Here is a 14917-nt window from a genome sequence, read left to right on the forward strand (position 1 = left end):
ACTGAGTCTCTTGCCGTTCCTTGAATTTGCCTGATGTTGTTGGCGTAAAGCCCTTACCAACAGAAGTTCCCAAATCTCATTGTCTTGGCAATTAGACATTTTTGTCGGCCTCTTCATGTAAATGACTCTATCTCGCCCTCTGGTGTTTTTTATTCTTCCAATTTCATGCAAGCTGCATGATCGAAGAGTCATCAACCTGCCCATTTGCTTGCTGTAAAATCTCACACATGGGCCCCATTGGACAATACACAGACTTTTGAACTAGGGAGCTGGAGGTGTAAACTCTGTTTGGTGTCCAAGCCAACTGGTTTTGACATTTGCATTCTCACATACAGCTCCTCGGGGTAATGTCTAGATAATTTCAGGTTTGCAGTGCATGTGTTAAAGGGGCTTTACAGTAGCTTCACCCAACAGGATAAATACATTTTTCTTTGTGGACCGATGCCGTAATGCCACTCATTACTCTCACTGTGTCATATATCAAACCAGTGCATGCATGCCACATACCTATAGTAAATAAATCATGTGAGCTGTGGAGGATGAAGACCACATCATTGATAGTCTTTCATCATGGATGAGACCAGCTTGCCGGTGACATTGACCAGATGTGAGGAACATGGAGGAAGCTAAGGATGCTCTTCTAGTAAGATATTATAACACCCACAGCCCCAGTGGGAGACCAGCTGTAAACAGCCTAGCCACCCATGGCCCAGTTTGATGAAAAGGTCTTTCTGAGAGGGATTATTGCCCCCTCCACCGCACCCTTTGCAATCAGCCAGCACATACTCCTCAAGCTCCGCTGTGTGTACATGTATGACCACAGCAGAGTATACACAGCTGTCCATCCCCCAGTGGATTCTGGAAAATGGACTTTGGAAGGGGAGGGCAGTATAGTCATAAGGGTCATGCTTGAGATGCATTTGGAGAGCTAGCAGAGCACCCAGGCTGTTTAACCCTGATCCACCACCCTGTAAGCCCCTCGTCCTTTCAGACATACACACCAAGCCTCTGCACAACCCCGAAGATTAATGTTGCATGAAATGGCATCACAGGCCTTGTCCATCCTACAGATCCTCAGTGTTGTTAGCAGTAATGGGATGGAGATGGAGGGAGGAAAAAGCCTCCTGTGTAGATCTTCTCAGGGGAGACCTACATCTGATTAAGTGGCAAGCTGAGATTTCCAGCTTTATTAAAATAGACAAACTGTTTTCAACTGTTTTCTACGTGTCTCCAGTGGGCACATGCAACTGTGTGTGTACGTCTATTGTTGGCACACACATGCTTGCACATTACACTATATTTAGATGTCGGCCTCTGGCTAAATATTTCTGACAGCATTAGTGTGTTTCGAAGTAGTCATGGTAATGGATGAACGATTCCCCTCCCCCCAGTTTTTACAGAGGATATCAGGGTCAGTTGTGCTGTACAGTAGTACTGCAACAACTGAAAATGTTCAACCTGTCTGGTAATGCAATAGCAAAATGTCATAAATTCTCAATTTAATGGGTGAAAAACCTATTAAGGCCTGTAATGTAACTCAAAGCATGATGTTATTTCATTGTTAATAATCATTATAACATTTTATGTGGATTTATTGGTTGATACAATTCTAATTTGATTTTATGTATTAATCTCTTCTTATTCTCATGAGTGCGTCATTCCATTTTCTAATGAATTGTAATTGTAGATAAATGCCCGCCGCTGCTATAGTATTAATCGTGGAATAATTTGATTTATTACTTTTAAATGGTTTGATTCATGATTTATCTATTGTTTCCTCCAATGAATGGTCATGCATTTTAAGATTGTCAATATGTAATCAATATTTTTTTATATTAATTATGCCAAAAATTGACGATGTGTAATTTGAAATATGTCATTCGCAGAGACGTATTGTAAGGAATGCAATCTTCAGTGCAACTTGAATGTTACTGTAGCCCTTTCATCCAAACCTCATTGCTGACTTTCTTCTTTTTTTTCTTCCACATCGTCCTTCCCACTCAGGGGCTGCTCCGAGCTCTACCGCATACCCATGGTGGAGTACAAGGTCGACAGCGAGGGTACACCCTGCGAATACAAGACTCCCTTCAGGAGAAACACCACCTGGCATCGGGTACCCACAGCTGCTGGGCCACCGCTATCCCGGGGCTCGCCCACGCAGGGTCCTGATCGCCTGCAGTGCCAGCAGATCCTCCAGCAGCATCAGGCAGCTATCCCACGAAGCACCTCCTTTGATAGGAAGTTACCAGATGGGTCCAGGTAACGCCATGCTATAAACAATTATGAATGTACATGATGAAAGAACTATTGTCCACTGCTTCATATTGATCCACACAATAAAAGAACACTGCTTAAAAGGGAGATAGAGATTTCAATGACTTTTTTTATGGATAATAAAGCAGCTTGAGGTGCTTGAAGTTTTTTTGTTGTTTTTAGGGCGCACTCACACTGTCTATTCGAATTTGTGCCCCGTGCTTTAGGGTGATTGTCCCCTCTTCCCTCTTCCCCCCGTTTGTACTCACATAACTTGAAATGACCTGGTCCGTGACTCCAATGCGTCTTGCATATACGTCATCACCCCTCTGTGATTTAGTTTTGTCAGTTTTTCAACATTTCATCTGTCCAAATCTGCAGTAAACACTTCACCTCCATCAGACCACCGTGACCCGTTCGGCAGTATCTTTTTAAATGTCCGTTGCGAGGAACAGACATATATAAACAGACATCAGGACCGCCATCAATGCTCACGCTCATGCTCGTACACATGCGCATGCTCGTGCCCGTATGCATGCTCGTGCCCCTTCATGTGCATCCCTGCTTTCAAAAGACCACCTCTTTCAACCCGGCCGCAGTTGGCAAGCGTGCCTTGCCTGGGTGCGCTACAGTTGTACTCACACTAGTCAAACAAACTAGACTTTAGCCGGGAAGCGTGCGTGGGCACAGTGCGAATGGACAGTATGAGCGTGCCATGGATCAAAATGCTTTATCTACAGAGAAATGCACACAGCTGGTATTCAGAAACTGTGCCTTTAAAGGGTCAGGACTTCTGTACAGTTGTGATGTCACTACTATACTATAGCTGTGTTCAAAATCGTTCCCTATCATAGAAGTAGTGCACTATATAGTGTGTATGCCATTTTAAAATAATGCTATTTTGCTCATTTGAGTGTACATATGGTGTACACTACATTTTACTCCCACATAGAGAAGAAGAAGCAGAAGAGGTCCTAACAGTAGCCAGGTATCAGACTAGTTCCTTGCAAGTTTACTGCAAGCATGTTCTAGTAGAAACCCTATATTTAAATATGAACCTCAAAATGAGCATAATATGGGACCTTTAAAAAAGATTTCAATATCTCACGTTTTATCTTTTGTACAAGTGAAAGTACACATATCATATGAAGATCAGGTCACAGCAACATTATTGACAGTGGTGCAAAAAAGTAAGTGAATTTAAATAATGAATATGCGTTAAAAACATTTTTGGAAGTCAACCTTTCTACTGAAGGTTTTTCAGAAACCTAAGCAGAGCGAAGCTTGTGATCAAACATTGTGACGCTCAAAAGATCCGATCCTTTGAGATTAAATCTTTGAACTAATTTAGAGAGAAGAGCCGCAGTAACACTTTGAGGGGCTGTTATTGTCTTCAGTTATTTGCATACACATAAATGCAGCATTTTAGTCCAATGAATTCACAGCTTCGCTTTCATCTCCCTTTAGATGATAAGGCCACACGGATTTTGTTCCTGTCCTAGACGGTGTCTCTTTTGGACATCACCATTGAGCCATGTAAAGCAGTGATTTGTTCATTCTAATGAAACCCCGACAGTCATGATAACCTTTCCAGTGTGTCACACCGACACCCCTACTACCCACTCCACCCCGGTGTTGCCTGTTATGACTATACTGGGATAATGGCCGCCTTCTCTGCCTAATCAGAGTCCCTGGCAGTGTGAGCACTCCATTGTCCCGCGTTCTTTTCTCTCTCCGTACCCCTGCGACTCCTCGCTCCCTCCCTCTTCCTGCACCCTGCTGAGGAGGTGATGGGGACACTGACACTGCTCAGCTCATCTCATCCAATTACTGTAGAAACAAAGACGGCACTCTTCTCCGGACCACGATATGTAGCACCCCAGAGGGACTGGGAGTAGAAGGGGAAGATGGAGGAGTCATAATATGATACAGTCACATATTCCAGAAAAATATATCAACATATAGAATAATTGATAGTTTTGGGGGTTTCAACATTTACGCTATAGCAGCATTTCCAACCCGAGGTACTTGTATCCCACGGGGTACTTTTGCAGTTGCCAGGGGATACGTGGAAAGATTGTAGAGTAGCTCAACTAATATAAAATAAATAGGAGTTCTGATATGATTTCACTTTTTAAAATCCACATACTGAGTACTCGTGTAGGAAGTGTGAATATAAAGTTAGTGTTAGCTGTAAGTGATTTATAAAATATTGAAATAGTTTGCTAACAGCAGTGGATATAAAGTTCAAATATGCAGCTTAATTAATATATGAACTGTATAAATACTCAGCTAAAAGTATATGATTGCTGGATTACAGAAACACAGTTGGAATACTTGAAACTAATGGATAAATGGTTGAAAAGTCCAGATTCTGCCACTTTAAGTGGTAGTATTATAAATGCAAACTTGACCAAAGTGATCTAAACATTTACGGTTTAATTATGTTAAAATTGTGTTATAACAGTATTTACTTTTAAATTAGTATTAGTGTTAAATGACATCCAGTGTAATATTTTAATTAATGTGTTTGGAACATGACAGGTGTTGTTAACAAAAGCGTACTTGAGTTTGTCTCACAGGGATGTGGGTGGACGTCTGACAAAACCGGTTGGGAACCACCAGTTTATAGGACATATGACCTTGATAGCTTAGAATGAAGCACCATCTCATCCACACATTTAGGTGAATCCAGACATGGCACTGTAAAATATGACACCTACTACGCAGCCAACTGGGATCGGCCGCTAATCACTGTAGCATCAAATGTTATTGCCGTGCAGAGAGAAGAAATGTCCAATATTCCCCCAGATCTTTACATTATATCCAAGAGGAAGAGACAGAGAAAAAAAGCAGCTGCTGCTGTTTCATTTTAAAGTGCCTGAACCAAGCTGAGTAGACTTACACTTCAGCCGGAGAGGAAATGTAGCGATCTTGCCAACGTGTTCGATGATGTGTGCGATGACTGAGTTGCTGACAGTTTAGTGAGTTTCCCATGGAGGTCTAGACAAAGGAAACCTGATGACAAAGCAGAAAGGGAAAGAATGTGATGCTTTCTAAATGGACGTTTGTATTGTGATTTCTGAATTATGAGGTTCTACTGGATTCTGAAGTGTACCATTATATTTCTGATCTTTGAATGTTCCTTTGTGCTTGTAAATATTAAAAGAAGTAGGGCAAAAATGCACATTTTTTGTCATCTGGAATATCAGCTTCATTCAGACCCAATCCTTATATCATTATATAAACAAATACGTAACAAAAAAAAGACACGGATATGAAAGTATACACTAAGTAAAGAGTATGCACCTAGACCTGGATGGAGGCTTAATGTGAAAGCCATCCTACCCATGTTATTGCAGTGTTATTTCCGTCCGATCATCTAACCTACTTTGGTGTGTTGGTTAAAAGGGAGGCCTCTAGGCAGCAGACATTACTCGAGTCCAGTGTTTTTATTTTTTACTCTAGACGGTAGTCCAAGTTTTCTTGACCTAGCGAAAGAAAGCAGAAACCTCTTGTCTTAAGATATAAAAGGTTGCATATTGTAAAAAGTAAGATTTCCATATCCTTTTTTAGAAGAAATGCTAGAGAAAAGCACAAATCCCTTTTGCAGAAACTGTGTCTTTAACGGTTGTGATGTCATACGCATAAAGAAAGAAGACAGTATTCAGACAGACAGTATGACAAAAATAATGTGTGTTATGAAAATTAAAGCATAAATTACTTCCTTGAACAGGTCATGTGTGAAAAGATTTAAGAGCCAAGTTTATGTTTTTAAAGCAGAAATCTCAAGCATCCTCTTACATTTAAAGGCTACCTCTGTCTTTTCCTCTACATACACACAGGGCTGCACCATCTGGATTACTCACTGAGGCCTATTACCGTAACTAATCTCTGTTTCTGTTTGTCTTTAGAGAACAAGACACCTTCTCCTTTACTGACAGCTCTCATGTTTTCTTAGAGATTATTTGCAGCGCTTTTCACTGGAGTCATGACACCTAATAATAAAGTCATTAACTCTGGACAGTGAGGGAAAGAAGTTTCCTCAGTTCTGAAATGTCAACTTCTAGAGAGTCTAATTTAGACAGTGAGAATAAAATTGATTCAAATATTAATATGTATAGAGTAGTGCTGAAATTATTACTATGGCAATGACTTGATTGACAGAAACCCATCGATCAACATTTTTCGTCTTCCTTTCAATTCCTTTTTTAAGTAATTTGCGGATTCCATCATATCAAAAGATGTCACTGCTTTTCAGTAATATCAGTAAAATCAGCAATGACATTTTATAAATGATTAAGCAATTAGTTGCAGCCCAAATTCAAATATATATAATAATGTCATATACAGCCCAGATGTTGGCCACCTTTAACAGTGTGTTTTACACTTGCATATCTTTTGTCCCTCTGTTTCTGCAGGACAAGCCAAGATATGGAGAACCCCCAGGTTACCTCATGTAACAAGGGAGACCAGCACTACCGCAGCTCCCCCAGTAACCAGTCCTCCTCCAGTGATCCAGGACCCTGCGGCAGCAGCGCCTGGTCCCAGCAGCCTGGATACGATGGGTAAGGCAACACAGCCCTGCTACTTCTTTTGAAACAGATGTAAAGAAGTCCCTCCAGGATTATGCAGTTTTGCGGTAATGAATGCTGCTACAACCAGTCGCAGCACTTTTACTGAGAACTTGCAATTTTGCAAAATGACAGCAATTTTTCCACATGAAATGACCAAATCATCAGCAGACTTTTGGCCAGTTGTTTTTTTTTTTTATTTTGCAGGAAGTGATCCAACAAAACAATATAATCAATGCTGTCACGATCTAATACCACATCCAAATCTTAAAATTAGGGAAGATGATGAAGGATGATGCGTTTAATGTACAACTTTTTTTTTTTTTCATTTAACATGCATTATAATAGTTTCCACTCAGTCATCCCAAAACCTCACTTTCATGATTTCATTCAGAAGAACATAAAGGCAACCTCAAACATAAATGGCCACTTTGTCCATGAAGCCTTTATGGCCATAAAAAAATCCAAGCCAAGTACAGTACAGTATTTCTAGTTGTAACATCTTCCTTCTTCTGTTCAGAATATTAAAAAGGATGAGCACTTACAGTAAGTGTGATAGGAAGTGATTATAAAGAATTATTTCTTGGTCTTCAGTGTAAACTACTGGAGTGCTACTTTAGAAAACTGCACTTTAATTTTGGAGAGGTCATTAAAAAAGACATATTTTGGTTAAAAAGAAAAACATTAAACAAAAAAGCAGGAGGAAAAGGCTTCAGCTGACGGACCTTTTTTTTTTCTATCAAGATGAAAGTGAAACCACGGTTTTCTTAGTGTCATCAAAGTTTTCCAGTTCATGTGTTTTGTCCCCTCAACAGTAAATATCAATATAGATCTCCATCTAATATTCTTTTTCCTGCTTTCGATCATATTATGGTATGCAGGGTTTCCAGCAGAATCCATCAGAGACCAATGTCTGTCTGTAAGTGGTTACAGCCCGTGACAAGAGACTTAGCTGCACACTGCTGTCTTTCTGTCAGAGGCCTCAAAAGTGCACTGAACTCTGGTGCCCTGTCAGAGTTCCACAATGCAAAGCAACAGACATGTTGACCGGCCTATTGATTTCCCGTTAGAGTCTTAGACAAAGATCATAATACACTGTGGTCTCTGCTTTGCTCTTTAAGGTTTAATTAAGACTCTAATTTAAAAATGTGCCGCTCTTCCCTTTTGTCAAGAGCTCGAGAGTGCCTGGCATGCCGAGACAAATGAAAGGAGATCTTGTCAGCCTTGTCTTTCAGTGTTGTCTGGCAGCGTCTTTATTCTATTATAAGCTCAAGTGATTTGACCTTAAATGATCTTGAGCTAATTGCTGTACATTGGTGGTAAATCAGTGGCAGCCTTTCTCTGACTAGAATACAGAGTTCACGGCCCATTTTCCCTTCTCTTTCTTTCTCCAGGTGTCCCTCCCCTATCCTTCATGAGCGGGCAGGTGACATCCAGGGGGGTGATGGAGAGATCCACAGGGAGCGGGAGCCCACCTTGGAGAGGACAAGGTCTGCAGGTGAGTCTGATGTTCTTTCGACAATGGTTTAAAGCCGTCTAATTCAAACCTTGCACTTCTTCACGCTCAGCTCTTTCTTCTCGGTCCATAGAGGCCAAATGGCACATCCCCTCCACCAAGATCCTGAACCCTCTGAAGCAAAGGGAAGGAGGGAAAGACTCGCCCAACAAGCTGTCCAGGGTAAATGTCTGACCTAGTTAGACTTCAGTCTGACAGAAGCTGCCCGCATGACGTAGAAAGGACGAAGAAATGCATTATCATTGTTTTGAAGGGTAAAATAACCACAAAAACGGGTTTAACGAAGCCTCCACGGTACGGGTGCTGTGTTTGTAGCAGAAGACCAAATCTGCACTGTGAGCCCTGTGTGTGTGTGTGTGTGTGTGTGTGTGGGGGGGGGGGGGGTCACCTTGTTTTTGTCCTTTGCGGCAACCAGGAGCTCAATTGGGGTATTCAACCTCATGTCATCCCCTCCAGCCACTCTTTGCACTTATCACTCTCCCTTCATCAGCATGCTAAAAGGCGTCTCATCTCATCACCGTTTCGGGTTGTCTCACACTTTTCTAGGACACTTTTTCCTAGAAGGTTGAATATATTAAGTGCTCGAGACTCTCATTTTCTCCTTTCTCTATATCCCCATTTTCTTTTTCTTCTTTTTTTTCTTTTTTTATTATTTTTGGCCCATTCACCATCCTCCTCCTTCACTTTTTCCTTTCTCCTTTGATGCTGGGGGCAACATCTTTTAGTGCTTTCAGCCGGTGTTGCATTAACGCCGACCAGTGGATAAAACATTTAAACAGTTCCCTTGGCATTCTCTTTTCCTAATGCACATAGCCTGTCCAAATCAGTGTAGCGGTTTTTGATGTGATCTGATTTAAGTCCCTTTCATGATTTAGCAGTGTTTAGCATAGCATAATGAAGAAAGCATGATGGGTCGTAATCCTGAAGTCTTAGTTTATACTCTCATATTTAGAGTTACTGTTAACCCCCCTTCAATAGAGGCTTGTTTTTGAGTCAGTACATTTCATTGTTAGAATGCTGATTCACATTGTGGAACGCTGAAGTCCATTTGGCCTGACCTTGTACAGTATATTGTAGATTTTTTTTTTTCAGCTTTATGATGAACAACTCTGATCAGAACTAAGCAAAATACAGTAGTTGATGAAAATATTATACACTCCTTCTTAAACTGGTTTCAGAACAACGAGTACCAGAACTCAAGAGGTCACAGTAAGTGACATTCAGCATATTCTGTTTGTATTCCCTTCTCTCACTATCAACATCAGTATCATGGGCCTCAAGAAAACTAGCAGTCGCCTCAGTCAGGGACACATGAACATGTGCTATAGCCCAATGAGTAAACCCATCCCCCTCTGGTGCGCCAAGCATGTTAAAGCAACCGTAAGAATTATTTGCATCTTCTGTTTGACCTCTTTTGATTTACTGTGTATCCATCTCCTTAAATCCTCTTGCTCTCTCTTTTTTTTCTACCAGACAGGCGATAAAAACTCAAGCCACTCAAGTAGCAACACCCTCTCAAGCAACGCCTCCAGCAACAGCGACGATAAGCACTTTGGCTCTGGAGACTTGATGGACCCAGAGATGCTGGGCCTCACTTACATCAAAGGAGCGTCAACCGACAGCGGCATCGACACTAATCCCTGCGTGGCTCCTGGGGCCCGGGTGATGCTGCAAAGCAGGATGGGGGAGCAGGGACATCCCTGGGTGTCGGAGCACCATGAGGATGGGGCGTCAGAAGAGGATCATGGGAAACTGTATCTGCCACAGGGCTACGCCTGTGCCATTATGTCTGGTCATGTGACGGAAGGAAGCATCGGGGACTTGAGCGAGATCTCCTCCCATTCAAGGTACAGAGCAGAGACAGAATGTATGTTTTATTTTACTTTTCCCTCTAAAAGACAGTTTTAGATGTTCAGATTCCAGTTGTCTTAGCTGCGTGTATCTGCTGGTGTGCTTGGGGTCGAGACAGAAGTGGGTGAGGTGTTGGATCTAAGCCACGGAGTATTGAAGCATTTCTGAAGGCCCGGCACTTTACTAGAAGACTTCATGTTGTTTTTTCCTATTTACCACACAACACTGTATACTCCTGCTAATGTCTTTCTTTCTTTTCTATGAGCAAGTAATTACTTATTGTTGGGGCTTAATTCTAGCGTGTTGGGTCATTGATTTTCCTCCTGAGAAAAAAATCACACCCTTTTCTTGGTATATGGCTGGGAGCGCAATCCACTGTTTCCAAACATGTGGAAATACATTCACACATACACCACCTCCAGCTATCTTTGGAGCCCATTATCTGTTCTATTAAACACACACATACACATGAACAAAAGGAGGGTTGCTGGCTGTTAGCTGACCTTTTCACCCAACCATGCTCCCTCACTCCTGACCCTCAGCCCGACTCATCCAGCTGTGCTGAAGCCGGTGGGTGGGGCTGCTGTCAGGCCAAAGCAGCATGGGGGGTTTCATCACACCGTCTTCCAAGTTCTTACCAGACTGGGACCCATCTGGGAGGGAGGATGAGTGTCAGAGAGGACTGGCCCTGCAGCCACTCACAGGCTGTCTCTGTGAAATAGGATGGGTATCTATTTGTTTATGCCATACAGGATTATGTTGGCACAATCTGTTGAGATCATTGACCTGTTTGAGAGGCGTCAGAGCTGTCCACTCCAGGACATCATTCAGAAATTAGTAAAGAGCTGATGCCATCACCTTGACTACTCGATGCTTTCCACCTTTTATGTAATGCTCTTTGACACCCGAGTGTCATCTGAACAAACAGTGAAGCAGCAGGAGCACATTTTGCAGGGTGTGGCCCAGATGGTCATGAATATGGAAACAGAGTGTGTATTTCTTCGAGCTTAAGCCAACTCTAATGTCCCAGAGGTTTTTAGAAGTAGGTTCAGTGTTTCAATGAAAGTTTTCCAACAAATTACAAGACCTTAGAACCAAAGCCTGACATCGTTATGGACCTGTGCAGTTTATCTAGCTCTGAGTCCAGTTAAGCAACTAACAGATGCATCCTAAGCAGACAGGTGACATGGAGCACAAACTGTCCACCATCATGGGGGACTTCTTGACATTGCAAAGGATTTTATGGAAGCAGTGTGATTTTAAATGGAGCAAAGACAGGCAGAGTGCTCTTTGTCTGATGCATGGCTCATTTTCTCATCAGTGTCAAATATGATTTATTCATCCTGCATAAATCTACCATTACTTGAATGAAGATGTAATATAAAGGATACAGAGTTTTTCTTAGTATTTTCACAAGTCTGAAACAATAATCATAAACAAAGAAAAGGTGATATGGATTTTGTGATGTACTGTGTATAAAATAAGCCAGAAACTCTAGCAAGAGTACAAGAATACAAGAGTATTTGATCATAAGTTTAAGGGTCTGTTTACTTGAAGCACAAAATAAAAAACATTTGCCACTTACCTAGAGATATCTAGCCATGCAGATACTTTTCAGTGTTTTTTACGCTTTAAGAATCAGAAATCATAGTGGTGAATAACTCAAAACCTCTACAAAGCAAACTGGCTAGATACCACTGAGTAAGGCAAAATATGCTTATTTTATACTCAGATGCACTGACCCTTTTAATCAGGTTTGTCAGTTGATATTTGACTGAATATTTAAAGGACAAAGTTCAGCAGGAATATGCACACAATATACTGGATGTGAATCATCTTCAATGTAGGTCAGAGGTGAACTAGCTTGACTCTACTACTATGTGGAGGCAATGACGTTATTCTTCCAACGGCAGTTAGCCTGAGTAGTGAGTGGTGGCTACCTTGCTAAAACTGCTGTGGATTGCACGTGCGTGTCCCCAAATGCAGCAGTTGCTGCTGCTTTCTACATTGAGTTTTGCTTATGAGAATGGCCATAAATAATAGAATTTTTTTCATTGCAATTGTCATTTGTATTTCTTTTAAACAGAGATGGTTAGGATTCTGTCCACAAAAACAGAAAGTATTGAGTTTAGTACAAATGTCTACATTTTGTTCATGTCAGTCACATAATCTCTATTATCATTGAAACTGTAGTGAAAGTGCTGTTATGTCAACATGATAAAACCCCTAGATGTTCCACAGCCTACATGTAGTCGACATGCAGCCGCGTCACACTGCTCAGGCAGGCAGTGTGGCTGCTCCAACCTGTTAACATGGGCGCAGAAATAAAAAGCAACAGGTTTAGTGACACAAACGCTGCTCATGCGAGATGTGTGTCCCGTGTAATAACTTCAAGTTCAAAATCACCCTGTCATCCTATCATCCTATTTCTCAACATGTGTGCCTGTTTCCTTGCTAGTCTCATTTTTTCATTGTTGATATTTGTTTATGCTTTCATGTTTTTTTCCTCTTCCTTTAAAATAATTAATTTTGGTCACCTTTAAGTTACATTATGCTTTATTTTTTTGCTGTTTGGTCAGTGGCTCACACCACTCTGGCAGTCCCCTGGCCCGTGGTGCCAGATACTGTATGTCCGCTGACTCCTCCAAGGTGTACACCATCCCCCAGACCAGCGGCTCAGGGCCGGGGCCGGAGCCTAGCTCAGAGGCCTGTGGACAGACACGCCCACAGTCCAGTTGCAAACTCCCAGTGGGCATGAAGACAACCGCTGATGAAGATGATGATGCCCACAGCACTGAGGGACCTCCCAACATTTCAGAGTGTGGGTGAGTGTGTGTGAGAGAGAAAGAGTAAGCAAGAGAGAGCATGTATGAGAACATAACCAAATCCACTCTTATACCACAAAAACAAGAAAAGTTAGTATACTGGTGCCAGCTCACATTAAGTCAACATTAACCATCATGCAAAGCTAGATGACACATTTTTTAATCACACTAAGTGGCCTCGTTGGCGCTGTTTCTCTCATTGTAGAGCTGTTTCCTCCCAGACTTGCTGTTGCACTAGAGCCAGAACCATTCCAATACAAGTGCCCCCCTCCCTATCAGCCCACCCAGTGTGCATAAACTGGCCTTGATTGAAGCCGACAGCCACAAAATAAATAAGCTCAATGAAGCCGCGGACATAATACACTTGGCACATGTCACTTGTGGTTATTGATTGTTCCCGTGAAGGCACGTCCCCGTGGACTGCCAGGCTGAGCCTCTTCCAGATCAGCGTCTCTGCTGGGAGCCAAGCAATGATCCACACACAACAACACACTGCTGTCACACATGCAGCCCAAGGACACCGGCCGCCACAGAATAGCCTCTAGAAGTATCGCAGAGGAAGAGGAATGTATGCAGCTGCTCAGCAAGGTTCATAATGTATACTCCCCTCAGACTTTATATGAACAGTGATGACTGACTGTATCTGTCTGATGATTAAATGGTTTGCTGTCGAGAACGGAGAGCCATTGATGGAGAAATTGAAACAGCTTGGATGATGTGTGTGTGCTTGTTTGAAGGTGTTTGCGTGCGGGCTATGGGCATATTATTTAGGAGAGAATGTGAGATTTGCCCTGGAAGAAGCCCCCTGCTCTAGCTACCAAGTAATTTCATTTATGCTGTGAAATTTGCCACTTAAGGACTATGTGATTGATTGCAAGCAGTGAAGTCATCTCCTGCCGACTTATGAAAAAGCTCTGTAATTCAGTTTCCCTCCCATTGTTTGTTTATATATTCTTACAGTTTTATTTCATCTTACATAACAGCGCCTCATGATGAATGGCCTAATATTACATACAGATATTGTTCTAACATAATGAAGTTTCTCTTCCCCTTTTCTCAAAAGTTTTCTCATTTGCTCTAACACTGTATGTAATGCAGAATGTGTATCGATGCTCCTAACCCTGGGCTGTATCTCTCTTGCTTCTGTTTCTTGATCCAGAGGAGCGGAGAGCTTGTTAGCATTCCTTCTCACAATGCTGTCTGAGCGTTCAAGGTACACAGTTAGTTAAAGTGAAACCCCGTGGCCCAGCCTGCTCCCCCACAGCCCACACCCTTTGCCCTGGACCACTGCCCCACTTGTGTCTCATGTGCTAGTCCTGCCATGTGGCACATGCTGTGAGTGGAGGACAGGAAGCTGTGCATCAGTGACTGTGACATTTCTGCTGTATCTCCTACATAATCCTACTGCTGTGCACTGTCCACAATACTCCCTCCTGCTTTTATCAACCTCTATAGAGATAGTGGGGGTTGACATGCAACAACCAACCCAGTCTTCACCCAAACCAAGGATGTTGTGGTTGCATGTGCCCCTTGATTTTTTGGGCCTTTTTGGTTGAGTGAAGGCATATAACAGCTATTGCCAGTCTGTGATTAATTCCTTGTATACAGTAGAAGAATCTACAAAAAACTGTAGGTCTCTTGTTAATTTGCTTGCGAATTTAAAACGGCTGGATGAAAAGTTCCTCTTTTTTTAACACTCACAATTAGGACCTGCTGCGCAAGAACATATTGTAGGCATTTAACAGAGGCTCCCACATAGCAGAATAACCTTGTATTTGCAAAGGTCAGGGCTTTAGCGTTGTTCCAATCTTCCCGTAATTATGGATCGATCATGTAAGAACAAACTGGACAAAAGCTATGTCAGGATACAGAGGGATAAGAAGGGGGTTGTTCCCGAC

At 42.2% G+C, this 14917-nt stretch overlaps 1 protein-coding gene across 2 annotated transcripts in view; it reads left to right on the top strand.

Moving 5' to 3' along the window:
* The window catches only part of LOC310954099 (signal-induced proliferation-associated 1-like protein 2), an 86041-nt gene that overhangs the window by 58816 nt on the left and 12308 nt on the right, over positions 1 to 14917 (top strand). For both annotated transcript variants that reach the window (XM_083923401.1, XM_083923402.1), the window contains exons 10-15: positions 2005 to 2259; positions 6675 to 6821; positions 8222 to 8325; positions 8417 to 8505; positions 9817 to 10190; positions 12774 to 13019. In XM_083923401.1, the coding sequence (XP_083779527.1) occupies positions 2005 to 2259; positions 6675 to 6821; positions 8222 to 8325; positions 8417 to 8505; positions 9817 to 10190; positions 12774 to 13019 (1215 nt within the window). The remainder of the gene's footprint in view (positions 1 to 2004; positions 2260 to 6674; positions 6822 to 8221; positions 8326 to 8416; positions 8506 to 9816; positions 10191 to 12773; positions 13020 to 14917) is intronic.

This window comes from Echiichthys vipera, assembly GCF_963691815.1.
Source record: "Echiichthys vipera genome assembly, chromosome: 11".
NCBI lineage: Eukaryota > Metazoa > Chordata > Actinopteri > Perciformes > Trachinidae > Echiichthys > Echiichthys vipera.